This window comes from Leptomonas pyrrhocoris, assembly GCF_001293395.1.
Source record: "Leptomonas pyrrhocoris isolate H10 chromosome Unknown, whole genome shotgun sequence".
Classification (NCBI taxonomy): Eukaryota; Euglenozoa; class Kinetoplastea; order Trypanosomatida; family Trypanosomatidae; genus Leptomonas; species Leptomonas pyrrhocoris.
This window is the reverse complement of record NW_015438357.1, coordinates 1,096,704-1,124,515: the sequence shown is the minus strand read 5'-3', so window position 1 is coordinate 1,124,515 and position 27,812 is coordinate 1,096,704. Positions and strand designations below refer to the sequence as shown.

At 55.5% G+C, this 27,812-nt stretch overlaps 8 protein-coding genes across 8 annotated transcripts; all 8 read left to right on the top strand.

The window, feature by feature from the left end:
• Positions 1 to 232: 232 nt before the first annotated feature.
• ABB37_00347 (hypothetical protein) lies at positions 233 to 1,304 on the top strand (the record flags this gene model as incomplete). The annotated part of the gene is made up of 1 exon (XM_015796511.1): positions 233 to 1,304. Exon 1 carries the CDS (start codon positions 276 to 278, stop codon positions 1,302 to 1,304), a length of 1,029 nt encoding a protein of 342 aa, XP_015664519.1. The 5' UTR covers positions 233 to 275.
• Positions 1,305 to 1,699: 395 nt separating this feature from the next.
• ABB37_00346 (hypothetical protein) lies at positions 1,700 to 3,155 on the top strand (the record flags this gene model as incomplete). The annotated part of the gene is made up of 1 exon (XM_015796510.1): positions 1,700 to 3,155. Exon 1 carries the CDS (start codon positions 1,731 to 1,733, stop codon positions 3,153 to 3,155), a length of 1,425 nt encoding a protein of 474 aa, XP_015664518.1. The 5' UTR covers positions 1,700 to 1,730.
• Positions 3,156 to 3,897: 742 nt separating this feature from the next.
• ABB37_00345 (hypothetical protein) lies at positions 3,898 to 10,611 on the top strand (the record flags this gene model as incomplete). The annotated part of the gene is made up of 1 exon (XM_015796509.1): positions 3,898 to 10,611. Exon 1 carries the CDS (start codon positions 4,588 to 4,590, stop codon positions 10,609 to 10,611), a length of 6,024 nt encoding a protein of 2,007 aa, XP_015664517.1. The 5' UTR covers positions 3,898 to 4,587.
• Positions 10,612 to 11,438: 827 nt separating this feature from the next.
• Positions 11,439 to 14,795, top strand: ABB37_00344 (hypothetical protein; the record flags this gene model as incomplete). Its single annotated transcript, XM_015796508.1, has 1 exon — positions 11,439 to 14,795. Exon 1 carries the CDS (start codon positions 11,928 to 11,930, stop codon positions 14,793 to 14,795), a length of 2,868 nt encoding a protein of 955 aa, XP_015664516.1. The 5' UTR covers positions 11,439 to 11,927.
• A 621-nt stretch (positions 14,796 to 15,416) lies between these two features.
• Positions 15,417 to 18,108, top strand: ABB37_00343 (hypothetical protein; the record flags this gene model as incomplete). The annotated part of the gene is made up of 1 exon (XM_015796507.1): positions 15,417 to 18,108. Exon 1 carries the CDS (start codon positions 15,664 to 15,666, stop codon positions 18,106 to 18,108), a length of 2,445 nt encoding a protein of 814 aa, XP_015664515.1. The 5' UTR covers positions 15,417 to 15,663.
• Positions 18,109 to 18,756: 648 nt separating this feature from the next.
• ABB37_00342 (hypothetical protein) lies at positions 18,757 to 20,963 on the top strand (the record flags this gene model as incomplete). The annotated part of the gene is made up of 1 exon (XM_015796506.1): positions 18,757 to 20,963. Exon 1 carries the CDS (start codon positions 19,212 to 19,214, stop codon positions 20,961 to 20,963), a length of 1,752 nt encoding a protein of 583 aa, XP_015664514.1. The 5' UTR covers positions 18,757 to 19,211.
• A 549-nt stretch (positions 20,964 to 21,512) lies between these two features.
• Positions 21,513 to 23,132, top strand: ABB37_00341 (putative metacaspase 5; the record flags this gene model as incomplete). Its single annotated transcript, XM_015796505.1, has 1 exon — positions 21,513 to 23,132. Exon 1 carries the CDS (start codon positions 21,672 to 21,674, stop codon positions 23,130 to 23,132), a length of 1,461 nt encoding a protein of 486 aa, XP_015664513.1. The 5' UTR covers positions 21,513 to 21,671.
• Positions 23,133 to 25,462: 2,330 nt separating this feature from the next.
• On the top strand, positions 25,463 to 27,062 carry ABB37_00340 (metacaspase putative (MCA5); the record flags this gene model as incomplete). The annotated part of the gene is made up of 1 exon (XM_015796504.1): positions 25,463 to 27,062. The coding sequence occupies exon 1, from the start codon at positions 25,713 to 25,715 to the stop codon at positions 27,060 to 27,062; it is 1,350 nt and encodes a 449-aa protein (XP_015664512.1). The 5' UTR covers positions 25,463 to 25,712.
• Between the last annotated feature and the right edge of the window lie 750 nt (positions 27,063 to 27,812).

The window sequence follows — 27,812 nt, the reverse complement described above, 5'->3', positions numbered from 1 at the left end:
GCGGTTCACCTTCTCGCACTACCATTCAATCCAACTCGCTTCGACTTTCCTCATTGAGGGGAAGAAAGTGACACAGTGCTGCTGTGAAGTTGTGCTGCACCGGCGTGTGTGTCTCGCATCTGGCCTCTTTCTTCCTGTTAACTATCACTTCTCGACAATTACTACTGCTTTCGTTCTTCTCATTTTTTGTGCTTCTGGTGTCTTGTTTCTCCGCGAATACGGTACCTCAACAGAGCCCCTCAAAACAAACAAAACAATTGCCATCGTGGGTCATCATGCAGCGCATGGTGCTGGAGCCAGGTGTGCACCCCACGATGGTTGCCCGTCCTGAGGAAGTGTTTGAGCGGCTTAAGGCGGAGGTGGGGGCGCACGGTTCACCGGTGCCCGACGCTTCCGCTGCACCGACACGCACAGCTGCACTTGCCATGACCAGTGAACGCTTTAGAAGCGATCTGCCGGACTCCACGGGGAATCTGCCTTGGAATGCGGCGGAGGCTCTCCTTCAGCTCAAACTGGCACTGGGCGACTCCCCAATTCTTCGTCCAGTCAATGCCGAAACTGTTAACATCACATCATCGGCCTTGCCGAAAACGTTAGGTGTGTCAGGTCCTTCTTCAGCGTCTTCTGAAGGCCAATCAGCAGGCTCTTCTCGTGCGCTCTTCGAAAATTCCTTTCTTCCGCCTGTCGTGCGATACAACACATTTTCTCCTTCCTCATCTGACTACACGCAGCGTGAGCTCATCAGCGTTCACGAAGCGTGCAAACGACTCGAAAGGCAACTTGGAGATGCCACTCAACGCACGACGACGGCGACACGTGCAGCGGACTTGCAGTGGGCACATGTGCTCTACTGTCTGCAAGAACCCGAGCTGGTGTCGAAGCTGCAGCGACGTGCGGAGGCAGCCATTTGGGAGAAGGAGTGTGTGTTCCGCCTCAACGATTTTCTCAACGCGGAGCTGCGCTGTCGTGGTGTGCCGGTGGAAATTGCACAGGAAGACTTTAAGCCCTTCCTTGATCAGGTGCTGCGGAGCCGCACCCTGTTGGACGACTACGTGTGCGCACAGCGAGCCACCAGTACCTTAGCGCCAATGCTGGATGCTGCTGTGGCCCGTGCAGCGTGTTTGCGCGATGTCGCTTCGCTGTCGTCGCCAGAGTGCACCGATGCGCTGGAACGTTTGGGGCAACGCGTGACCGGGCTGTCTGCCCAGGTGAAGGAGGACACGGGTCTCCTACGAAAGAACATGGACGCCATGCAGCGCCGTCTTGATGCTCTTCAGAAGTCTACAGCTGCTCTGCAGCAGTGAACGTGTAGTTTCTCTTGACCTCTGCGCCAACAGGGAGAAAGACTCTTAATTCGATGACTACAACTGTAGTGCATTCTCTCTCCTTTTTTTTAAAAGCTTTGCCTACAGTAGGGGCCGTCGAAGAACACCGGTGGGCTGCAAATGCACAGCCCACGAAATCAGTGAAATGTGGAACTGCTGGCGCTTTTGCCACCCATCTCTATCTTTCTAACGGTCATGCTTGAAGTTGTATTTTTCTGTTGAACACAACGGCCACCGCAATGCTCTTCCATCTGTTTTCCTTTTCTTTCGCTCTCGTTCTGTGTGTTTGTGTGTATACGTGTGCGTGTGTATGTGTGAAAAACGATCTTTTTTTAAACTGACACCGTTTCCAACACAATCCCAAAACATTTCAAGAAACGAAAACTGGAAACGCTAGCCGCCACAATGGCACCTGTAGACGTCGAGCGGGTGTACTCCGTCTTCAACGTATTCGCTGTAAATCCCACGACAAACAGCAGCAGCAGGGCCGCGAAGGAGCCGTACATCCCCGTTCATTTCTTAGCTGTCGCTGCGCGCGAGGTCGGCTTCTACCCCACGACTGCCGCTGTGCATCAGTTTGTGAAGGCGGTGCCCACCGCCTCCGCCGGCGCCGTTACGTTTGCGGCCTTTCTGCAGTTCTGCGAGGACGTCGCCTACACCAACCGCCCAGGACGCTCCGCCATCTACAGGCTGGTCGACGACCTCGACACCCCCGGCGGCGGCCTGATCAGTCGCCGTGAGTTCTTTCTCCTCCTCACCAACGGTTCCGCGGACATCTCCGATGGGGAGATTACCGCCGTGATGGAGCTGCTGGACCCGGCACGTTGCGGGTACGTGGAACTGAAGAATCTTGCCGCGCTCCTCCTCGAGCAGTGTCAACGTCAGCAACGGCTGTCGCAAGCATCGCGCTCGCGCAGCCGATCTGAAGGTCGAGCCAAGCCCGTCTCTTCTGCAGGAGAGCAGCAGCGGCAGTCCGAGGGTCGACGGCATCAGCACCATCACCATTCGCACCGCAACCCACATTTCGACTCTCCACCCGAGCCGGAGGCAGAGCAGCCGGGGACAACGAACGGACACCGCTCTTTGGGGGATCGGGCTGATGACGCCCCTCCGAAGCACCGCGTTCGGCGCTTTGCCGCCGCCGGGACACGACGTAGCGAAGAGAGAGAGGTATCGGGTGCACCGGCACCGTCGTCTGCGGTGCACGTCGCTGCCGGTGCAGCTGGCGCGCGTGACCGCTCCTTTAAGCGCACTGACAGCGGCTCCAACGGCGAGGTGGCCTACCGCAAATTCAATAGTCTGTACCACCGCGCTGACACCTTCGAACGCACGCACACCTCCATGACGGTGGACGTGGACTGCCCGCTGTCGGCGAATGGCACGGCGATGCGGCACAACACAAATGGGGATGCGGCGCACACGCCGTCTCCGTTGTCGCGTCGCGCACACGCCTCCTCGGGCACGCCGCAGTCCCCATCACCCAAGGCTCCCGCCACCGCGCCGCCTCCGTTAGGTCCCGCCTCTGGTGCGGGGAGTCATCAGAAGGTCCAGCAGACCGTGAAGGCACAAGCAAAGAGAGAGAATCAGGAAAGGCGGTGGGAGGGAGAGGATGTGCTTCATTTGCATCCCCAAGACGAGAGTGAGGACGAGGCGAACAGCTATTCGCGAGCGGAAGGGACCACCGCGGTGCAGCTCGAGAAGAGCGAGCAACAGCCTTCTAAGTCGCCGGTGGAGACTTCACAGCTGGCGCCTGAAGTGACGACGTCGCCACCACCGCAGAACCCTGCGAAAGCGAAGAAGACAACAGCAAAGTGCTGCACCATGTTCTGAGCGCTTGCACGAAACACACACGTATGTGTTTCGTGAGGAGCGAGGGAGCGATGCGAAGGTAGTTGAGTACAATGCCCTTTCTCTGCTTCTTCTCCTTGAACATTCTTGTTCTCTCCTTTTTTTTTTTCTTATTTCGTTGCTGTAGAATGAAGCTCTCTAGTATTAATAAATATTTTTTTCCCCTACTTAAAGGGAGTACTTACTTTGTTTTTCCCTCTCGACGACGGCGCCTCTTTCTTTCGTTGGTGTTTCTGCTTTTCAGGCGAGATGCCTCCACGTGCGTGTGGACGTATCTGTATGGTCGACTTTAAATGACCCCAGTCCGCGTTGAGCAGGGTGTTTCTTTTCTTCCTACTTGTACCTTTCATTGTATTTCTTCCGTTGACGATCGTGTACATGTTTCCTCGTTCGGACTGTGCGGATTGCCGCTCCCCTTGTATCCTGGTTCCACTCCCAATCTCGCAAAAATTAAAACTGGTCGCATTGAAGGAGCCACCGCTGTTGGGCGATGTTGAACATCAGTATTCGCGTCTGCTGAAGCATGCCTTCGTAATCACCTGCGTCGTTTGATGACAGACTGAAAGGTGAGTGGCAGCAAGCAGTCTTGACGAAAGCCGTAAACAGCAAGAAGATAAAGTCGAGCGATGGCACGGCAACTTTAATCACTGTGCACCTCCCCCCTTATTGTGTCCTTTTTTTTTTCAAAAATTTTGTGGCCTTCTGTGGCATCGCTGAATGTCCAGGAATCAAGCACACAATACATACACTCCCTCACACACACACAAGAAAAAAAAAGGAAGCATTTACGAATGTAAAGGCTGGAGGTGGCTTAGAATTTGTATACACATGCAAGTAGAAGGGGAAAAGCAAAACAAAGCTCACTCTCCTCTTGCCCCGGAAAGACGTCACACATTTTAAACAACGGCCACGCTACGAAGAAGAGCCGCGGGTCAAAAAAATCAGTGACACCGTAACTTTCTTCTTTGTTCTTAGCAACAAGTACTTTCCCATTTATTGTACTTTACTGCGCACTTTCTTTTTATTTTGGTTCTTTTTTTTTTTGAAAAAGCGTCCCCCCTTTTTTTCTCTCTGTCTGGGTTTGTCACCATTTTTTGATTCTTGCTCTGTACGTTCTCTGTCTTCGTTTGCTTGTGTGTTTTACAAAAGAAAGAATTACGTTCCTTTCTGTTTTTACTGTTTTTTGCTTACCTCTGACCTTTTCTTTTGTGTGCTTTCAGTCGTTCTTGTGTGCACACACACATATATATATATATATATATAGCAACAAGATTGGATTATTCCAACAGACGGTAATAAGCAACAGACAAGTATCCTTCGTTGTTGTTGTGGCTTTTTCTCTTTTATTTTATTCTCCTGCACTCGAGAGTGAGGTGGGCAGCAGAATCTAAAGAAGAAAAACGAAAAGGCAAAGATGCGGCGCCTGCTCTCCAGGGAAAACTTTGCGGACTTCGCACAGCAAGCTGCCGGCGCGCTTCGACGCCTGGTGAGTAGCTCCGATGGCTGGAACTCACGCGATGCGCTCTCCTCGTCGTCGAAGGTTGTGCTGACTGCTTGCAAGACGAACTCCAGAGTGGACACGTGCACACTCGAGGCGTGGGTGGACGACTTAGTAACGGAACTGGAGTTGCAGTCTGCCTCCACCGGTGCAGCTTCTCCCGCAGGAAGTGTGGGGCCCTCCGCAAAGGAGAGCGCTGAAAAGCCAGGCTCACCAGTTGCCACTTCTCCTACGACAAGCAACAGTCCTGAATCCTCCGCAGCATCGCCAGCAAAGGCGAAGAACGACACGTGGAAGCCGCTGAGCGAGTCGGCGCTCATGGCGAACCTGGAGGTGGCGCGCGTACTCGTGTTCAGTGTAAACGCCAAAGAGGCCGGGATGGCCTACCACGAAAAGAAACTGGTTCATGTGTTGGTCCAGTACTACCAAAATCCCACCCTTAGCCAAAAGCTTCGTGACTGCTGCGCGTTGGTGGTGGTGGGCGTGTGCTCTTCGCAGAACGAGTTGCTGCGGGACTGCCTGCGTGCCTGCAAGGACACTCTGCGTGACTCCCCGCAAGACTACACGGGACGCGTGCTGCGCGTGCTGCTCGCCTCTCTGCTCGTGGAGGTGTTGCATCAGTTCCACATCAGCGGCGACGTCGGGGTTGTGGAGGAGCTGGATGAGCGCAGCACGGCGTACTGCAAGTCCCTCATCGATTCTCTCTTCCACGAGGCGTGTCAGCTGCAGCAGCCGGCGCCGACGCCGCCGCTGATCAGTGCCGTCGTCTCTCCCAGGACGGTGGCGTCATCGAAGGGCGAGACGGAGGTGACAAAGGCAGCGGCGACGGCGACGGCGCCTTTGACTGGCTTCCCGGCGGCGCAGCCCCTTCCACCAGCTGCTCCTGCTTCTGCTGCCTCACCGACGATAGCTTTGCCGCCGCTATTGCCCACCTCCGCGACGTCTACAAGTGCATCAACGGCTGCGGCCGACGCTGCGAGCCCCGTCTCTAGCGCAGTAGCGGGCGAAGGCGCTAACGCAGAGACGGCCGTCCACGACAGCCTCACCGTCGCGGCCTCCGCCGTCTTCCTCGCCGTCATCAACGGAGTGTACCGTGGCAGGTCCGGACTCAAGGCGTACTTCCTGCAGACCTACGGCGCCGAGTACGCACAGCTGTGGGCGACACTCGCGTCGCGGCTGTCGCAGATGCCCACGACACTGCAGTTGTCGCTCGGGCCGTCGCGGACGGTCCCCACGGCCACCCTGGAGCCGGTCGAGTACTGGCGCTCCGAGCTGCTCGAAGGCTTGGTGGAACTGTGCACCGAGGACAGCTTCACCTATCAACGCGCCATTGTGATGGTGGCGCTGAGCGGGGCATGCACGAATGGGTCGACGACGAGTGCGGGTGCGAGTGCGACGGTGTCTGGCACGGCCACCTCGGCGCGCCGCGTGGCACAGCGCAGCTTTGGCAGCTCCTCTACCGCCGCAGCAGCACCGGGTTGCTACCAGTACGACCCGGTGCCCGTCGACTGGGAGGTATACCTCTCGAGCGGCTCCCCCTCGATGTGGCAGTTGGCTTCCGCGCTGTACGTCTGTGCCATCACGGCAGACGGCGCCGACGTGCTGAAGGCGGTACTGCTGCAGCTGAACACCAAGTACGCGTCTGCCGAGACGCTCTACCGGTGGATCATCTGCACCTTAACGCTGCTGTGCGTGGCGAACCCCCGCAACGCGGTGCTGCTCTCGGAGCACAACATGCTGCGCACCCTCATCGCCCTCATCAACTGCAACCAGTCCAGCGTCTTTCCGTCGTCGGAGGAAGTCACACTGTGGTCGCGCGCAAGGGAGCAGGCGGGAGCGGTGGAGGAGGCCAAGGAAGGCGAAGAGTCAAAGAAGGCAGTCCCGACGCCTTCTTCGTCCTCGTCCTTGACTTCTCCCTCCGCTGTTGTTGTTGCTGCTGCTGCTGCATCCAAGCAGGTGACGATGGTGCTCACTCCACCCAACACGCTGAACGTGAACACCACTCAACTCACATTTTGTTTCCTCGATACGCTGACGTCGACCACGTTCAGCAAGAACACCGTCAAGATGGTGTGCAACGGCATCAAAGACATGTACTCGGTCGCCTCCTCGCAAACGGACGTGGACGTGGTGGAGAACGTGCTGTGCGGACTCTGCAAGGCCTTCATCCCGCGTCGGCTGCTCTTCTTCCCGGGCGACGGCTACGTGACGTGGCGGTTGAAGCAAATCTTCCCTCGCGGCAGCGGCTACTCCTTCTCCGCCTGGATCTTCCCGACGTGTGTGTGGGGCGGGGGCAGCTGCCTCTACTCCTTTATGGATCAAGGCGACACGCGGGTCAGCCTTCTCGTGGTCGCCGACGGCCGACTTTGCTCGCTCGCCGTGCGGGTGAACAAAGCCGGCGGAGATCCACTCGAGCTTGTCATGAGCGATGGCAATTTCGCGGCGTCGCAGTGGACGTACGTGGTCGTGACGCAAGGGGTAGCGCTGAACGTGTACATCAACGGCCGTCGCCTGGAGAGCGTCCACGACGTACCCTACCCGCGAGAGAAGCACTCGCTGACCTTCACGATGGGCGGCGCGCCACAGCTGCCCGGCTTCTTCGGGTACACGAGTGGGATGAACATCTCGCCCGCGCTCTCGGAGAAGGACATTGCGCGTCTCTACGCCGCAGGACCCACCTTGTACGAGCCCACCAAGGACTGCGCGTCGGTCTTAGCCCCTTGCTTTGAGGAGGAGAGCGGCGGCGACACGCAACCATCGTCGGCCACGTCGTCCCTGCAGCGACATGAGGTGCTGGCGAAGCGATCGTCGGAGTTCAGCTGGCACCGCGTGGAGCTCTACACCCCTACCGATATTGAGGAGACTATTATCCCGAAGCGCGTGCTGGAGTGGGTATTGAGTGTGCTGAAGGCGCGGGAGACGGCAACGATCCGCAGCACCTCGGCCTTCATGAACGTGGCAAAACTCTGCCTCAGCCTCTTGACCACCTCGATGCAGCTGGCGAGCAACGAGGACTTGACGGCGTTGGTGCGCAAGAACCACCTGGAGCGGCTTCGCACGGAGGTGCTGTCGTGGCAGACAACGTTCCCCGAGTTCGGGTCTTTGTTACTGCAGTCTGTAACAGTTCGCGGCAGCGGGCGGGTGCTGCGTGCGCACGCGTGTACGCAGTGCGTCTTCGACATTCTGCTGAGCTGCGTCATGCAGACCAGCGAACGCAATAAGGAGCTTATTAGCCACAGCCGCGGCAGCACGCACACGAATGACGACAGCGTCACGCGGTCGTCGTCGCAGCCGCCATCGCCGCCGCCTCCGTTGCTGCCCAACCTCAGCACACACGAGGCAAACTCGACGAACATCATTCTGCGGGAGCTGAGTGACTGTCTCCTGGTGAAGGAGAACCTGAAGCTCTTCCAGGAAGACCCAAAGCGCTTTCAGAGCATCTTAAACCTCACGCTGCACCTGCCGAAGGAGTGCATCAAGTCGGTGGTCATATTGATTGAGAAGCTGTGCCGTGGTGAGGCGGAGTTGCGGCAAGTCTTTCTCTTTCTCTTTGCCCCGAGCTCGTTGAGTCCAACCGCCGACACGGCGAAGGTGCGGGTGCTGCGTATGCTCTTCGATATCGCGCAGGAGGACGTGGCGATGTGTGAAATGATCCAGGAATGCTGCAAAGGCCGCGGCTTTGCTTTTCTCCTGCTGCTCGTCAGCGGCGAAAACCACTCCAGCGAGGCAATCCGTGTTCTGGCGATCGGGCTGCTCTCCTTGCTGATGCCGCTGAAGAGCTGCGCAAAGTTTTTCAGGAAGAGCGACGGCTTCGACGTGCTGGCGATGTCGATCACGGAGCCGCGCAGTCCCATCCCCCTCGGCATTCGCACCTTCGACGCGCTCATCCAAGTCGCCTTCGATGAGTTCCGCCGTCGCAAGGAGAAGCGGCCGGAGACGGACGGTATTGCGGTGCGTCTGATGGCCGCCGCCCACCTCTCCCATCGCTCACGGCAGCGGGAGTCGTCTGCGGCGACGGCGGTGGCGGCCCTTCCTCGTGCGGTGGCTTCCGGGCTCCCTCCAGGCCGCCCGCCGCGACGCACCTTTGAGTTCCGCGGTCACGCGCCGGCCATCACCGTCAATCAGCTCGGCACGCGGCGGGGGTACAGCTTCGAGCACACGCATGACTACGGCAAGGTCAACGAAGACTTTGGCGAATTGATGATTCTGCACAAAGGCAACCGCTACCACAGCCTCGAGCTCCCCCTCGCCCTCAAAGCGGTGCTGTGTGCATTGGATTTCTTCATTCAGGCGTTGGTGCGTCGCCTGCCATCACCGTCGTCGACCTCCAGCTCGAGCAACACACGGCGGGTGCCGTCGGGGGATCCGCCCTCCGTGGCCAGTGCCAACAACGCGGTCTCGCCGCTGCCTCGCCCGGAGAGTGGCCCGTTTCAGGCCACCTCGGCGTCCTCCTCTCCTTCGCTGATTGTGAACGACGAAAAAGTCGTCATTGAAGTTCTCAACTACCTGAGCAAGGTCATCGACTACCCGAAACACGCGCTAAAGCTGATGGATATCCAGTGGCTGGGTGGGCTGTGGGTGGCAGTGCGGGTGTTCTTTGAGAAGCCCGCTGACTCCGCAGGGTCTAGCGCGCCCCGCGTGCCGTCCTTCGTGGGCGACGAGGCCGCGGCGAGCGCCTCTGTCACCTCGCCGGCGGTGGGGCGGGACTTTGCTGCGACTGGCATGCAGCGATTGCACCAAGACCGCAGCGACTTTGTCTACGAGGTGCGCCAGCAGACGTGCACGATCATACGCAAGATGGTCATCTTGGACATCGTGTCCAACGAGCGGGCGCAGGTGCGCAGCATCCGCGACGGCGACTATCCCCCGCGCCTGGTGCGCATCGTGTTGGAGGAGATCGCGCGTTATTTCTGTGTGCAGAAGAACGGCGAGCTCGTCGAGAACGCCAACAACGTGATCCGCAACTTGAATTTCATCTTCAAGGATGTGCATACAGCGCTGCACCCATTTCCACCCAACCTCGGTGTGGCGATCGTCATGGCGATTACCAACATATCCGTCTCGAGCAGCATGCAGGTAAGACGCCGCATGAAAAACAGTAGCAACCTGCTCACCATCCGTGACAACCTCGCCTTCTTTGTGCTGCGTGAGTCGCGGCGCTTCCTGCAGCTGCGCAAACGATCTCTGAATCAGCTCATCGACATCAACGTGAACAACGCCAACTCCATGACGGTTCTACTCTACCACCTCTCGAACAGCATCAAGGAAAACAGCGTCAACGAAGTCGAGGTGCTCGTGTCACTCATCCAACAGCTGGCCTGCGCCGACTCGGCCCGGCTGCGCGAGCTGCACAACTTGGTCGGGGAAAGTAGAGAGGTGATGGAGCTGCAGGAGCTGCTGAGCAGCACCAGTGGAGGGGTCTTCGCCTCCACGGCGAGCCCGCTGCAGCCGGCCTTGTACCCCTCCCTCCCGACCCCGTCCGATCGCGCGATGAGTGAGGCCTTCACTGATCTGGACTCCAACGCTGGAGGAAACGCGGACCGGCCGCATTGGAGCTCCGGTCACGGGGTGGGACTTAATCCGCTGGAGACGGACGCAGAGCCCAGCGCGGGTGCCTTCACGGTGCAGCTGCTGGACTGGTGCCAGGCCCACCCGGAGGCTTGGGCGGCGGTGCAGAAGAACATTCAGAGCGCCATTTCGAGTCAAGGGTTGGATAGAAAGGACGAGAAGAAGGACGAGCGTGGCGCGCTCTTTAATGGGTCGGGCGGCGTTGGGGGGTTGTCACCGAAAGTGAGCAGCGGTGGCGCTACCGGCGTGGGCTACAGTGAGCGCAGTCGGAAGGAGTTCCAACAGGTTTGCGCGGACGTGGAGGAGGAACTTGCAAAGAGCACCTGGGCATCCGCGGCGACTGCGGCCCCGCAGGGTGCTGTGAGTCACTGAGGACGGCCATGAAGGGCGTTGACGAAATAGTTTTAATGGTGAAATCAAGATCGTCGTCGTCGTTTTCTATCCGATCCGCTCTGGCGCACACGGAAAAGGGAAAGACTGCGTTGTCCGTCGTGCAGCTGTTCACTGAATTATTATTTTTTTAAGGCAGTTTTAAAGCCGAGAGCGATTCGTATACGCGCGTGTGCTTTCTTTCTCTTCTTTTTCTTTTCTGCAGTGCTGTGCTTCTAACCTGGGTTGTTTCGTTGTCGGGTGTGTTGACCTGCAGCTTCATTGGTGTGTGCGTGTTTGTGTTTGTGTTGGTGGTGGTGGTGGTGGTGGTGGTGGGTGGGGGGGTAGGTTGGCAGAGGTGTTTCGAATGGTACCTGCCCTTGAACGGCTTTGAGAGAAGCTGCCGCGCACACGCGTCCGGCGCACGTTTTCCAATTCACGTCGATGTATACAAACTTACCATGCGTTTCTTTTCCTTTCCTTTTATTCGATAAACTATTGTAGAGAGATAAAATAATCAGCAAGACATACAGGATGCAAAGTCGATACGGACGAGGCGGCAAGCCGAGTCGTGCAATAAGAAACTCGCGGCCGTGTGACGCGCGCGCATCTCTGCAGCCTTCTTTCAAATGAAAGAAAGTAACGCTATTCGCATATGTGAGAGGGGCGGTTCCCTTGTTTTGAGACGTTTTCTTCTTCGCTGTCGTCAGTGAAGGTGCGTCGCCAGCATGAAGAAACTGTTTCTGTGCACTCAAAACTCGCTCGGCTTGTATTTTCTTTTCTTCTATTTTTTAAACCCCCGCGCACCTCATTCCTCTTCCGTCTGCACAGCACGTGCTTTATCATCTGTCTTCCAACGTAGAAACGTTGTATTCCGTCATTATCCTTACAATTTGGTACTTTTCAGCTCTCCGCGCTTCTTATCCACCGAGTTCGCCGGAGAGCACATTACGCCTTCGTGCGTTTACGGGAGCATTTCACAGCCCCATTCCTGAAGAAGTGGAGAACTCAGCCTCAAACTTCCTATGAGCGAATCTAGATAATATCTTCTTTGTTTCTTTCTATTCGACGTCTTTGCCATAGTCGTGCGGTGGCGCTTCCTCGTGTACTTTTCTTTTCTCTCTTGGATCTTCCTTCTTCTTTTAACTGCTCCTCTATTTCTACATGCTTGGTTCCGTACAATCTGTCGAGCATCGGCGGTCTCTCCTCCTCAAAGACTTATCAGCTGCGACGCCGACCCTTTGCTGTGTGTTTCGCTTTCGCCTTCCTTTTCTTTTTTCGTTCTTCTTACATTAGTGCTTTACTAACACGTTTTCAAAATGGTGGGGCTTCGCTGCGACGAGACGACGGTGTACGCCACCGTCGCTGTCACGTGCACTGTACTGCTGCTTTTTGCAGTGCTGCGCGCAGCCGTGGGTTTACTCGGCGCCTTCATCGCGAGAGCCACAAAAAAGTTTATGAGACCTGCTGTGGAACGGGTGCTTTGTGCCGTTGGTGCTGTCGTGTCCATTGTTGTCTTTGCAGATGGAAGTGCCTTACTGCCGGCTCTGCTGCTTCTCGCCTCTGCCACCGGTGCTGCCTTCTGCCGCTCCCTGCTGAGTTTTCGCTGGCTTTGGGTGAGCAGTTTCACACTTTACAGTCTAGTCCTCTTGAACCTGGTCGGCCCGCTGCTGGTGGAGGATGTGGACGTGACGAAGCAGGAATGGGTAGCGCTAGTGCGAAAGCAACGCGTGCTGGTACCGTCCTTTTCAGCGATCGCCGCCGCTTCGCCAGCTGGTGGTCGTGCGTCATCGCGCTACCTCTACTCCTACTACGACGCTGTGAAGATCGAAGGCAGCGCGTCCCCGCTGATGGCTTCCGCACGTGCAACGCCGAGGATGTCCGTTGAATCCATTTCCGGGTTTCTGCAGCAGCAGCATGCGTGGGAAACCAAAGGCAGCGAAAAAGACTCAACAAAGGTCACGAAGTCCTCGCTAACGCAGCAACCTCAACTGACAGAGGACCTGCAGCCGACGTACCACATTATCGCAAGTGGCGACGACACGCTGCTCACTCACTTGGCGGAGCTGAAGACCGACGACGAGACCTTTTCTATATCCTTTGCTTATTCTATCTCTCTCCTTGGTCAGCACAGTCAAATGCAGCACAGCCGCGTTCACTGCCTCGTGTCTGCGCACGACCCTTCCCTTTCTTTTCACGCGCACTCGTCTTGCTTGCGTCTCCACCGCACCGCGTTACTGCGCAACGTGACCATTTATTGGGCAGAAGTTGCAGGTGGAGCGGCCGTCTCAACGAATGCGAAGCAACTCGAGTGGCACGTGCTTCACGCCGGTCAAGAGGGCCCGCAAAGCTGCGTTGAGGTGCAAAACGAACTCGCCGCACGTGTATCGGCGAAGCATGACATGGAAGACAGAGAGAGCACCACCGTCTCAGCAGCCGTGACGTCTTTCTTGAGTTGCGTGGAGGAGCTGTCGGTGTCGGAGCTGCCGCCCTTCTTTGTGGCCAAGGCGCCGTTCCCTGTTCGATTCGGGTGGCACTTCCCCGGTTACCTCCACCGCGCACAGGAGACCTTCTTTTACGTGTCCGACCGAGTCATCATCCCCTTCGCCATCTTTGCTGCGGATGTGATGAATGTGTGCGGCGGCGTCATCGCCAGTCTCCTCCGCCTGCTAGGAAACGGGTTTGTCCGCGCCATGCCCTATGTTAAGCACGCAGCGAACGAAGTCGCTCTGTGCATCGGCGGACTCGTATGTGGAGGTGGTGGTAGTCGCCGTGGCGGTGGTAGGACTGCTATAACGCACGCCTCCTCTGCGTTCTCGTCGTTATCAATGGACGCCGCTATGGAAGCGCAGGCGACGGTGCTGTACGCGTACGCGCCGGCCGCCACAGGCTGCGCGGCCTTTCGTCGTGCGCACGCCGCACATACCGCCTTCCGGGCAGGGGTGCAGACACGCATGTCCGTGCTCGCCGTTCTCTCCGTCTTGGCAGACGCGACCGATTTGTTTCCGGGAGTGTGGACGGTGTGCAAGTGGGCGTGGAATGCGGAAGTCACCTTCACGATGTGGATCCTTGAAGGGCTGGGTGCGATGGGCTACTTCCTCGTGTTTATCGCGCCTCGCCCACTCCTGTGCGTGCTGGGTGGTGCAGCTCGAATTCTTGGTGTGGTGTTGCTGCGACTGTGCGCGCCGCTGCGTGAACTGTGGCGGGGCTTTATTCAAATGCCACTTCTGCCTTACGTGTCTCGCCTCCTCTGCTCTCTCTGGTCCCTCGAAGCTCGCTGGTTGTGCTACGAATGGTCTCTCTTCAAGCGTGTGGCCATCATTTTCGTGTGCAAGGGGGAGGCCGGCTTGGTGGTTCTTATGCGTCTTGTCGCTATGGTCTTCCGAAACAGCGGCTGGCTTGCAACGCGGTACGGCCAAACGTCCTTCTCCATTCACCTCGTCGTAACCTTCTTGCAGTCGATGCTGCTAATCATTGCCTTGTGGAATGAAATGCGAGCGCTGATCGACGCGGAGCGGCAACGCCCCTCCGGTGCACACTCACCTCTGCGCTTCCTCAAGCGATGGTTTCCGCAAAGCGTCGCCCTTTTTTCGCCTTTGCAGACCATCACCGCTCGGGTGAACGGCTTTGGACTGCTGATCCGCGCGCATCACCAAGCCTGTATGCACTACCTACTTCTCCACTCCATTGGTATGCTAGTCTTGATAGGTCTCTCCGTGCTGCCTTTCATGAATAAGCTCTACAGCTTGTCTCTGCGTTACTTCCTGCCGTGGATGTCCGCCAAGGCGTTTCTGATCTTCTTTTATGACTCACCCAGTGCCCCGGCGGCGGCAGCGCTTTTCGTTTTGCGGATGGCCGTGTCGACGCTGCTGCAGCAAACCATTGGCGACTTCCTCTACTACATTGTGAGGGACATCATGATTGCGGCGGGGCTGGCCGGTGGACTGGCGCTGGCGCTGTGGACGTGGCCGCAACGCACGGAGCTGGCGAAGCAGGTGGCGACGGCCATATCGGACAGCCTTCAAGGAACGCCGATGCCAAAGGTGGCGCAGGTCTCGTTGAGCTCAGCGGCACGAGAGGGACACGGGAAAGGAGCTTTGGAGGGAGAAAAACGCGCTTCATCGGAAGACGACACGCGAGGAGAGGATGCCGTCACGAGGCAGATTGATCTCTCGAACACTGCTTGACGAGGGCAGCAGAAAAAAAGAAATAATAATACTAGGAGGCTGTAGGCGGCATTATCGAGTTTTGCAGTTCAAATATACTCATGTCGCGGCTCGCCAGGAAGAAAAGAAAAAAACTTGCAAATCGATTCAAGCGTCACTGTGTGCTCCTCATCACGCACATTTGGAGGCCGTTTACGCCATCGTCAATTTTACATATATGCTTCCCCCTTCTTATTCGTCACTCTTCATGTGAGTAACCCGCTTTCTATTCCTCCGTTTCTCGTTCGGTGGGAGCACAACGCAATTTAGAGTGCGGTTTGAATTGATTCGCCCATCAAATAACGAAATACGGACTTTTCAAACTCACCTTAGCCATATCACGCTGCTCTGTGCAACGCGACGGCCGCAACTACAGGATAGGATACTATCCATTAGCTTGAAATCGTCTAACATCAAACAACAACAAGAAAACTGACTCTTTTCTCGTTTAAAACTAAGTACCTTTCCTCCCGTAAAGCGTCGGCCGCGGAAGGCGCACTTGTTATTGTTTTCTGCTTTGTCTTCCCATCCGCGACTTTACCTTCCCCTTCTCTCGCTCTCTCTCCTTCTCTTCTTGTGTCAACTTCTGCGATAAACTGCGCAGGTGCGTCTACGAAACTCGTCATCACGCCGTTCCTGTGCGTAGAGAAGTTTCAGCGCAATTCTGCACATACCATACCCGAGTGCGCTTCTTGGTCTCCTAACGTTCGGGAGACATACACAAACATACAAACGTATATATGCTGCCGCACCACGTCAGAACAATAACTGTGCATCACTAAACAAACTAAAACTCCCAGAAAGAGAGACGAAAGGGCACACACTCGAAGAAATATTGTTTTAAGCAAAGATGTCGTCTCCGTCCATGTTTGCACATCTTCCAGATGCAGTGGTGCGCGCCATCCGAAAGGCAAGTAAGCCTTTCCTCTCGCTGCAATCCTCTCGCTACGCCTCCGCAGGCACGAGCAACACAGAAGTGGATACCTTGTCATTAGTGATGCGTACAAAGACGTTACTGCCGCAGAAGGCGAGCGGTCAGTTCGATGCACGTGACGTGCTGCCAAGTACGTGGTCCGAGGTCTACCGCAGCGCGGTCGAGGAACTGCCAGATGCGCAATCGAAGCGCTTGTGGGGTTTCGTTTCAACGGTGTTGACGGTGCATGAGCAGGGCGGAACGTCAGACAGCGTGAACGCCAGTGCGGCCATCGTCGAATGGAATGACCGTTTCAGCTCGCGGCTGGACGACGTGGAGGAAGTGGTGGCATACCTGTATCGCACGAGCCCACTTCACCTAGACGACGCGGAGGTGGAGGACATCGGCTCAGGCGTTCTCGGCCGCATCGAGGACGCGTTTTTGACCGGTCACTTCGAGGCTGCCGCGACTTTGATGGACGCCCTGCTCACATTTCTGCGTCGCGGTCAGTCGTCGCTGCTGTCAGCCGAGGTGGAGACCGCGCTGGCGGATGTCCGGCGCATCCTGGACACCGCCTTCCACGACAGCGACTCGCATCAGAACGTGTGGGTGCGCAGTGCCAACGCGCAGCTGCAGGAATCGCGCAACACGCTTATGAATCCGTCTGGTGGCCCCAGCAGCGGCAATCGCAGCGCCGTCGACGCGCTGGTGGAGGACCTGTGTGCGACCTGCGTGGACGTGTTGATCCTCATCACGAAGGACGCAACGCGGTTGGTGGAGCGGTGCCGCGAGTCGAGGCGGTCCGCCGTGGACTTTCTGGTGGCGATATGCGCGATTATGGAGCCGTACGCGACGCTGTCTCGTGTGGCCGCGATCTACGCCGAGTACGTTGGGGAGTGGGACAACTATGATAATGACGACGATCGCAGTTATAATGATAGTGAAGAGGATGAGCGCTGGTACTGTGCGGCCGTCCAGGCTGTGTTGGAAGTAGAGTCTCTGACAGGTATGGTGGACGCCATGGAGAGAGTGGCGCAGATTTCATTCAACGCCTCTCTTCAGGGCGGGGAAAGGGAGGCGATGCTGCCGGCGCCATCAGCCAGCGGCAGAGGAACAGGAGCAGCGGGGACTCAGGGCGGTAGTCGACCTGTTTACAACAGCGGCGGCCGCCGCAGCGACGGTGACGATGACGTTTACGACGATGACTCGGCGAGTGACACCGTCAGCGTGAGTGAGGTGGCCGCCGCCGCCACCACTGCCGCGTCTCTGACACCTTTTCAAGCGCGTCACTTTACGGTGGTCTGCATGGCCGCGCACATCGCGGACCTCTGCGCGCCTGCCATCGTCGCCTCTTTTGCCGCTGACATCCACCTCACCTTCACTCGCAACAACCTTGTCTCGGCCTACGCGGAACTCTTCGCCTTCCACCCCCGCACGTGGCGTGTGGCCGGTCTCTACGCGTGCTACTCCCCTCTCATCAACCCCCGCTTTTTGGTAGACATTGTGGAGACGGTGGCGCCGTCTGCGGCGGTGGACGAGGTAACGTATCGCAGCTTGCATGCCTTCTTCCTCGGCAGCTGGAGCACGCACAGCGATCACCAAGCAGCGGTGCGCGCGAAGCTGGAGGCGGTGCTGCCGGGGAACGCGACGGTCAGCAAGTGGTGGGCGGCGGTGGACTTCTGCTACACAGAGGCCTTCCGCAAGGTTCACCGCTACATCATCGTGACGCTGCTAAATCACAAGAGGTGGTCGCAGGCGGCGTGGTTGGCGGTAGAGACGGGCCTGACCGAAACCCTTCACTCCCACCTGCAGCAGATCATGACGAGCTCCGACGCCCTCGTTAGCGAGGAGCTCTACGCGGTTGGGTGCGCTGTGCAACGAGCGTTTGTCTCCGTCGACTGCTGCCCCTCCGCGGAGCTCACCCGCTACTTGTGCGCAGCTGCAGCCTTAGCTGCGTATCGCCAGGCGGCCACGACGGTCAACGCCGCACTGGAGAGTGTGGCGCCCGCACAGGTCGGCACATCGGTGACCGCGACGCCCTCGGTAGATGTCGTGGTGAAGGCTGTGGTGGTGTGTTTGCAGGCTATTGAGGCGGCACTGAAGACGACCGACGAGTGCGCATCCATGCTGCACCCGGCCACCACGTTTACCTTGGTGGAGCACGGGGCATCGCTGCTGCTGTCGCTGCGGCAGCTCATGCGTGACCCCGTCACAGGGGACTCAACGGGCTCGATGCACGTGTCCAGCTGCGTGCTGCCGCTCTTGGTGGAGGCCTACCAGCTCTCGAGCATTCATTTTGGTAGTTGCGCTGACCCTGCGTGGGAGAAGCGTGGCGTGGCGCTAGGCGAAAAGCTGGCCAACGTTCATCAAACGTGCATCTGATAATCTCACAATCATCGTGCAATCCGAAAAAAGAGAAATGTTCCGCATTACTTCCTGTTGTTGCCGTGCTTTTAGAAGGATGCAATGGGGCTGTGAAGTTGTTGTAAAGTACTGCGATTGCTTTTTTTGTTGTTTGGTACGCTGTGTGGGTAGTGGTGTGTAGGTGTGTGTGTGTATGTGTGTGTGTGTGTGTCTGTTTGGAGACGCATGCGCAGGTGCGTCGGTTGGATCTGTCTTCTTCTTTCAGTTTTCCTTCGGTGTGTGTGTATGTGTGTGCCAGGTGTTCTACGTACTCCTCGTGTAGGCCCCAAAGAAACGCCGTCGTAAAGATTCGTGTCCTCGCGTTAACGTGTGGTAGTGAATAGAATTGTACTTGACATGGGTAGCTCTTTCGTTGATGATGATGTTGCGGTCCTCGTTGCAACGCCCCACTCGGCGCGCGTAGACGAAGAGGTGTCATGTCTCTGGTCAAAGCTGTGTTACGTACCTCCCCAAAACAGCGGAACGTTTTGAGGGGGGTTTTCGGGCGTCTTTGGTCATCACAGCAGATCCTCCAAGATGGACTCCGCACTGCACTCCTGACCTCCTCCATTCTTCTATTCGCCTCGTTTTCTTTTTCTGCTCTGCGCTGCGCTGCTTTCTTCCTCAGCGCTGCGTCCTACAGTTTGACCGAACGTCCATCCACGCAGCCGCTGCAGACACGTGAAAGGGATATTAGGCGCGCGAAGGAACGAGCAGAGGCACAATTACACAATCGCAAACGTACAGCCCACTCCTTGCCACACCGCGCACGAAAGTTGCGTAAGTCGAGTCAGGGTCTCTCTCAGAGAGGGCTGCGTTGAACTAGTGCATCTTTGCAGCCTTGCAGACTTCACCAAGGCAAAAAAAGCTGATATTTTTCCGATATCATCGTCTTGGTTGTTGTCGTTCCGGTGATACATATTTTCTTTCTTCTTTCATCGACACGTTACGCTGTTACATTTCGTTTTCTTGTTGTTTTGTTGTTCTGTTTTGAATGATTGAAGCTGTTATCTTTGAGCTGAGCTACTCCTCGCGCTTTTGTTCAGATACTTTGTTTTCTTTCTTTCTTTCTTTTTTTTTAAATGGAAAAGGAAAAGATGCGTTCACGATCGCGTCAGGCGAGACACCTGACCTTTCACCCCATCGTCATCGCGTCAGCCGTTGTCTTTGTCGTGCTGTTTCTCGCCCTCGGGTACCACACCGGCGTAAACGATGTTGAACGGGCCCACCGGCAAAAACTGTCTGAGGTCACACACATTTTAGAAGGTCAGCAAATACTGCTGAAGAGGTGCAACAAGCAGCTGGAGAACTTCACCAAGGAAGACGCCAGGAGCGACTCCCACGTGAGAACGCTCAGAGCGGCACTGCGGGAGCTACAAAAGGAGCAGAACGAGGTTCAGGCGACGTACAAGGGATTGGACGAGCAAAACAACAAGTGCGAGCTGGACCGGGCCGGCATGGAGATGCGCCTCGACGCGCTGGGCACGGAAGCTGCGCAGAACCGCCAGAAGGTGGAGGACACGGTGAAGGAGGTGGACGCGCTACAGGTGTCAATTATGCACATCACACGCGGGGAGGGAATGTCGGTAGTGCTGCTCAACGAGGTGCTGAACTCGCTGAGAGCTTCGTACGAGTCCACGTGTCGCAATCTTCCGGGGTGCGTGGTGATGACGGATGAGGATCTGCTGAAGCTGCGCGTGGAGGACAACCGCACCGAGGACGAGATCCGAGCCTTTCTGGAGCGCGATGCAGCGGCGCAGAAGAGCTTAGTGAACTCGCTGCAAGGGTCCTCGGCAAACCTCGCCGGCATATACTTTCTCCCCACCGTGGACGAGGAGCGGCAGTGGGACACGAAGGCGCACTACCCCACGTACTTCAAGCGCAACACGCTGCAGAGGCCATTACGCGGGGTGAAAACAAACTCCAGCAGGGTCCGCACCGCGGGGAACGTGGTGAAGATTTTGGAGACCTACAGCGACTACGCGATGTGCGCGTACCGCTACAACAACCCCAGGTTTTCCTTTCAGTCTTTCTTCGAGTATACGCCGGACGACGCAGCCGCCGTGCCGGGGCAGACAACAAGGCCTCTCGCCGCCTTTCTACACAAGTTGATTGTCAGCCCCCTGCTGCTGTACTGCACTCAGTGTGACGCGAACATGTGGAGGCAGCAGTACCGACTGGCGTGCTTCAAGAACCGCATGTCCGCACTACACAACTACGGCACACACGATTTCTGGGTCGTGCGCTCGATGATTCAGGCAGCGCCGTCGGTACAGACCGAAGCTCTGAACTTCTACGCCAGTCACGAGGCGGAGAAGCAGCGTGTGCTGGCGGTGGTGCTGCACCTGGCCTCCGAGCGAGACCGCCAAGACTGCGATCGGGCGGCGATAGAGGAGTATGGAATCCATTATCAATACTTGACGGCGAACTTTCCGCGGGATGCTGCGCTGCAGACACACATCGCGGACGAGCGGGGTGCGCAGTGCTCGCCGACGCCGGCCCAGGTCATCGAGCACATCGGCCGTGTGCGCAACACTGCCGCGTATCCATTTGACAAGGTCTATCTCTCCGTGTCCGCCGAGATGCGCAGCAACATGGTGGCGCTGCTGAAGGAGAGGGGCGGCGCTGAGCTGCTTGCCCTCTTGCTGCCGGCCTACACAAACCCCCAAAAGGAAGCCGACACACCTGGATTTGCGGAGCTGGTAGACTTGGAAATTGCAAGTCGTGCAACGGATATTCTGGTGAGTCCGTTTATGCGAGCCAGTCGCTACGTGACAGAGGAGTTCCTCCTCCGCCACAAGCTGAACGCCAGTGGACACGTCTGGGTGTTCTAGAGAAGCAACTAGATAATAATAATAAAAGGCGCTTGCAGCTTTATTGTATAACAGCTTCTTCTTTTCTTTTAATGCGAGTTTTTTTTTTTCCCAACATTGTCAGTTCATTGATCTCGTTGCCTTCCACGTCGCGGCTCGCAGAGAAACTAAAATTTTCATGTTGCTACCACGAAGAGCATCTGTCTCTTTGTCTTCTTCCTCTTCCTCTCTGTCAGTGGCGAGAAGCTCAACCTTCTCAAACGGGTATGTGGATTTGTCTTATCTGACTGTAAGGACAGAAGGGTTGCTACGCGTATCCGCGCATGGCTCTGATTCACTGCCAGTTTTTGTATTTTCCCCTTCGAGCGGTGCAAACGCGCCTTTTATTTTTGGGCAACTTCGTGTTTCCCTGTGCCACCGTCCAACCCTGTCTCCTCTACCTCTTTCTTGGTGTGAATGCATGCTCCTCAATTCATTTTTTGGTGGTGCGATACCTGTGTGCAAAACAACGTATACGCAACTGTTTTTTTTTTCCTTACTGCTTTGCGGATACACTTCTACCCTTTGGTAGTGGTCCTGTTTCTCTGCTCGCGTGAGTAACTATTATTTTATTGTTGCTGCTGCACTACGATATATCGAGAAGGCTACACAATACAAGACGCACACACACACGTAAGCGAAACACGCCCAAGTTTTGTTTTCGTTTATTTCAGAAAGGTATATATCATCATGTTCGCGGCGTCTGCGGCATCGACGGCATCAACGGCGCAATGGTTTGAGCCGATGCAGCGTCATCGTCCGTTTCGGATGATGCCACACGGAATGTTCAACGACATCTTTGTCGATCGTCCGCACCGCATCGACGTAGAGGGCGAGCGGATGAAGATCAACTTCGACGAGATCAAAACCTCCCTGCCCTACAAGCCCACCACTACCGCCGAGAGCGGCAATGTGAAGGCGTTGTTGATCGGCATCAACTACATCGGGACGGAGTACCAGCTGAGTGGGTGCGTGAACGACATTCACACGATGCTCGATACGCTGCGGCAGGTTGACTTCCCCATCACAGAGTCGAGCATCCTCGTGGATGACGAGAAGTTTGCCAACGTTACGGCGGCGCCGACGCGGGAGAACGTCATCAAGTACATCTCCTGGCTCGTGAAGGACGCGCAGTCGGGCGACGTACTCTTTTTCCACTACTCCGGCCACGGCGCGCAGACCAAGTCGCAGGAGGATCAAGACGAGGAGTACGATCAGTGCATCATCCCCGTGGACTATGAGACGAAAGGGTCTATCCTTGATGACGATCTTTTCAAGATGCTCGTCGAGCCTCTCCCGGAGGGCGTGCGCCTCACCTGCGTGTTTGACTGCTGCCACTCCGCCTCCATGCTGGATTTGCCGTTTGGCTTCATCAGCAACAAAAGCGCCGGCGAGGTCGCCAATGCGACGACGCACCTCATGCAGAAGCTACGCGCCAACAACTTCTCAAGGGGCGATGTGCTCATGTTGAGCGGCTGCGAGGATGACCAGACGAGCGCGGATGTGCAGAACGTTGCCTCCTTCGGGGACGGTGAGACAGGGGCGGGTGGGGCAGCCACGCAGGCGTTCACCTGGGCCCTGACGAACACCGCCGGTCTCGACTACTTGAGCATTCTGCTCAAGATGCGCGACGTGCTGAAGGAGAAGGGCTTCACGCAGGTGCCGCAGCTGAGCAGCTCGAAACCTGTGGATCTTGACAAGACCTTCTCCCTCTTCGGCACCGTGACGGCGAATGAGGAGCAGCTGCAGCAGTACGTCCCGGAGGAGTTCCGCCGTCCACCACCCCCGCCGCAGGGCTGCCGTCGCCATAGGATGCAATGGGGGTTCGGATTCGGGCCGATGATGCAGCGCCGGCGTGGTGGGATGAACGGTGGTCCGTCGCGTGGTGCCATGTGGGCTCAACCCTGCATGGCCGCTGGTGGCCGGACAGGCAACAACGCCGACGGTAGCGATGCAGCGCGCGGCTTCGGCAACGGCGGTAGGTACTTCGGTGGGCCGCAGAGTGGCCGCAGTGGTGGTCCGATGATGGGCGGTGGCATGATGATGAGCGGTGGTGGTCCGATGATGGGCGGTCCGGTGATGGGCGCCGAAACGATGATGGGTGATGGCATGATGATGGGCGGCGCGCCGTACCGTGGCCGCTACAATTAGTTGACAAACCGAACTTAAAAAAGAAAAGCACGAGGGAGATGGGTTCACGTGTGGTTTGTTTCTATTTCGCGCTCGCTCTTTCTTCCATGCGACCTCATGGGTTTGCCGGCTCTTCGTTTGTTTGTTTGCTGTTGTCTTCACCGTTTATTGCTGGGATGCAGAAAGAGAAAAACGCACTTCTCCACCTCACATTGTGTTGTGTGTTCCAGCGACGGTCATTCTGTCTTTTGCTGAGGAAGGATCTCCGCTCCAGCAAACACGTCTTCGCGTCTGTGTGGGAAGCAAAAGAACGAGTTGAACTATTCCGTTCCGATTTTAAAACGTATTCCTTTACGTGTGCTAGCGGAAAGAAAAGCTCTCCATTATGGTCTTCTCTCCCCATCATAGGTGCCGTAAGTGTTATTTCAACGCTGCTTGTTATGCGCACTGTCTGCAGAAGACGTCCACCACTTCTTTTTCCAATCTTGTTATTTGACGGGTAATGCGAAAAGAGAGGCGATATTCGATGCAACCAATTTTTTTAAGGGGTATTGAAAGCTCTTCGTTTCCTTCCTGTCATGCAAATATATATATATAATTGCTATTATTTTACTTTGCAGATGCGTTCTGTAATTCCTTTTATTACTTCTTTTTTTAGACTCGTCAAAAGATTATCTTTGTTTGGTTTCTTTTGTCTTGTGTATTCACAGCTGTCCAAATCCGACAGCAGATCGCACCCGCTGCACAATCCGCTCTGTGTGTATGTGTGTGTGCATCTTTGTTTACTTTTCTTTTTTATTCTCCTTTTCCTCCTCCTTGTTTTTTCTTCGGCATGAGCGTTTATATGTGCACTCTAGCTGCTGTGTCCGTTAATATGTTACTATTATGATTTCGTGTGACGTGATTGTATCCGTTTGCGCGCATGAAACAAACAAGCAAAAAAAAAAGAGCACTTCTAAGCGGGTATGTTTATCGACTCTGCGTCGGTGGAAAGGAAATATACTTTTCTAGCAGTTTTTTTTTTTGTGCTGTTGTTGATACCAAACTGTTAGATGATAAAAGTTGCAATCGCCATTCCAATTTTTTATTTGTTCTTGCTTGAAATCTGTTCCTTAGCTTTCTATCGAAAGGCATACTCCCTCAGGTGCTTCAATAAGTGTTCTTCTTTCTATTATTATTTAGTGTTGAGCTTCAATCCCGAATAACCTGATAAAGTACTTTCTTGTGGTTGGAGATCATCACCACTTTAAGTCGTTGGGCATTTTTTCCCCTCTGTTGAATTCTTTTTGTTTTATTACTACGGCGCTTCTTACCTGTATCTGCTGTTTTCGTTTTCGTAGCGCGCTACACGATGTCTATCAGCCGTCGAGCATGTGCGTTGGGAAGACCAAACACCGAACACAACGACATGTGTGCGAATGCGTCCCATGCGTCGGTGTTTTTTCTTTTCTTTTGCTGTCTTTTTATCACAGCTATTTTTTTTTCTCTTTTGTATTCCTCGGGAATATATATTTATTAACTCTATTTTACAATCTTTAGTGTCATCCGTGAAACGTCGAAAATGAAAAAAAAAAAGGGGGGGGGGGCAAAGTTAGCGCGTTGTTCTCTTTTCATCTAAAGCTTTTTTTTCTCTTTTATTTCTTCTTGTCAAAGGAATTGTCTAAAAGAAAAAAATGCCGACTTTACTTTCTCTTCTTCTCCGTGTAAGCACGCAGCGGTAGTTGTTGTGGCGCATGAAGCAGGAAGGAATTGAGAGGATATCGAAGTGTTTGTTTACTAAGACCAAATAAACAACTATGTAAGTCTACACCTCGAGCTGCATCAAAGGGAAAAAAGAATATGAAAAAACTGAAAACTCATTACATTTACGGACGAAGCGAGAGGAAAGGAGCGGCAGGGCCTCCTCTTAAAGGGAAGGCAGCTGGGCCGGCCTGTAAAATAGGGTTCGAAAATGCTTCGAGTTGAGGCGGTGTGCTTCACTGCAATCGACGAGAAGAACCTCGTCAGGCTTCTCTTTTTTTTTTCTTCTTCTACGACTTCCATTCATCGCGAATCACAAGACGTCTCTGCCTACTTCTAGGAAGCAGGAAGGGCATTTCGATGCCAGGTAATTGCTCAAGTTTGCGCCTATATATGCACGTCTTAGTATTGCCGTTGATACAAAGCTGTTTTATTAATTGTCGTTGCTGTTTTGTTTTGCAAATCTTCGTAGGTCTTTTCCCCCTCCAACTCCCAATTTATGCAACTTTTCTCTCTCTTTCCGGCATCACGTACCTTTTCGTTTCTTTCCTTTTCTTTTTTTTTTTGGTTCTTGAACGTTCCTGAACGACATTCATCGACTTTCATCTGCAGCTACGGCAACAAAGTGTGTTTTTCTGCTTTTCTATTAATATTATTACTTTTGTTCTCTTCGATTGCTTCGGGTTGTCACCATCGGATTTGCCTTCTTGAATTGGCTACAGTAAAGAACAGTACTACCTACTACCGGTGTGTGATCGAGGCTCATCTCCTTTGCTTCTGGCACAGAATCAGTTGGTTTTCTTTGCACGTCTTCTTTCTATATATATTTCTCTCATCTCTCCCAAGGACGTCAAGAAGAACATGGCCGAACTAATTTTGGGTTTAGTGCTTGGCCAAGTGGCCTCAATGGCGCTCCCTGTGCTCGCCAACGGCCTCCTTTCCGTCAAGCGCCCGCCTCGGGTCAACATCAACAACGAGCGACAGAAGGTGACGACTTGCCGGCCCGTAATCCCCTATTGCGCACCGGTGCCGTACACAGGTGGTCGCGTACGTGCGCTCTTTATCGGCATCAACTACACCGGCACCGGCAACGCACTGCGTGGCTGCGTCAACGATGTCCGCTCGATGCTCGGCACGTTGCAGCAGATTCAGTTTCCGATCAGCGAGTGCTGCATCCTTGTGGATGATACGAGCTTCCCAAACTTCACCGCGCTTCCTACGCGTGAGAACATTATTAAGTACATGCTGTGGCTAACGCACGACCTTCGCCCTGGGGACGTGCTTTTCCTCCACTACTCGGGTCACGGTGGTCAGACGAAGTCGACGCACGACTCGCAGGAGGAGTACGACCAAACGATGATCCCTCTCGATCACCAGCAGAACGGCAGCATCCTCGACGATGACTTATTTCTCATGCTGGTGGCGCCGCTGCCACCGGGGGTGCGCATGACGTGCGTCTTTGACTGCTGTCACTCCGCAACGATGCTGGACCTTCCCTTCAGCTACATCGCCCCTCGCCACAGCGGCACACGGGAGCAGATGATGCAGGTGCGCCGCGACAACTTCTCCAACGGTGATGTGATTATGTTTAGCGGATGCACCGACGAAGGCACCAGCGCGGACGTGCACGGCGGCGGTGGCACGGCGAACGGCGCGGCCACCCTCGCCTTCACCTGGTCCCTACTCCACACACAGGGCTTCAACTACCTGAACATCCTGCTCAAGACGCGGGAGGAGCTGCGTAAGAAAGGTCGCGAGCAGGTACCGCAGCTCACCAGCTCGAAACCGATCGACCTGTACAAGCCTTTTTCACTCTTTGGGATGCTCACGGTGAACCAGACGATGATGTCGCAGTGCGTACCGCAGCAGTACCAGCGGCGGCCGCCGAACATGCCGCCGCCACAAGGCGGGTACCCAGCCTACATGGCCCCGCCCCCGCAAGGCTACCAGCAGCGGGGTGGTCCTGGTGACAACAAGAACTACAATAATGGCAGCAACATGGTGCAGGGGGTTCCGATGGAAAGGGTGCCGCACGCGACGTACAGCTCGCAACCGCAGTGCGGTGGGTATCCGCAGTATCCCCCCCCGCCGAACAGGCCGGGGCAGTACTACTCGTGTCCGCCGGGTCCGCCGCGTGGACCGCCGGGGCCGCAGTACAGCAGCCTGCCACCGTCGCAGTACTCGTACAACCCGAACCCACCTTCTTTGTGAAGATGCGTTTTTTTTTTCTCCTGGGCATGCTCTGTAGACTAGGGCGGGAAGAGAAAGGGAGTGGGGGGTGGAGGGAGTGGCGCGCGGTTGTGAATTTGAATGTTTTTCTCCTCGCTTCCTCCTTTTTAATCTGTGTGTTCTACACTATTCAATTGTGCATATATTGAAGCCGTAGAGGTGGGAACTCGGGCTCGTGCTTTTCTTCTCCATCCACTCCGAGTACGCGCACATGAAATGACTTTTCGATGCTTTCCGAGGGAGAAAAACAACAGCACGAATCATAATGCAAAAATTAATTGGCGTTAGAGCACGAAATGCCTGGGAAGCGTACCCGCTTGTGGTGCATCAGGAAGAGACGCTGACTCTCGCCGCATATCAATAACAACGAAAACTGTCTGGGAGGTGGGAAGGTGGGACAGTTTTGATGCTCTTGTAGAGTTGTGGCTTCACCTTCGCCTTGCATCTCACCCTCTCGCCTCCGGCGAAAGCCGAGCGGGGCGCGAACGGATGTAATTTATGACAAAAAGCGGTTAGTTCTCGTTTTCAAGACCTGCTGACTCTCCATGATGATACAGCGAAGGATCTGCCCAAGGAAAGGGAAAACTTGACTGTTGTGTTCAACGAATGATGTTGGCGAAAGCAATTGTTGCTGTTGGCGGCGGAACTGAATGATTCTCCGCCCCATCTACGTGTCTCTCGTTGTCGTCTCTGTGTACCGGGCTTCGTGCCACGTCGCTTCTCCACTACAAC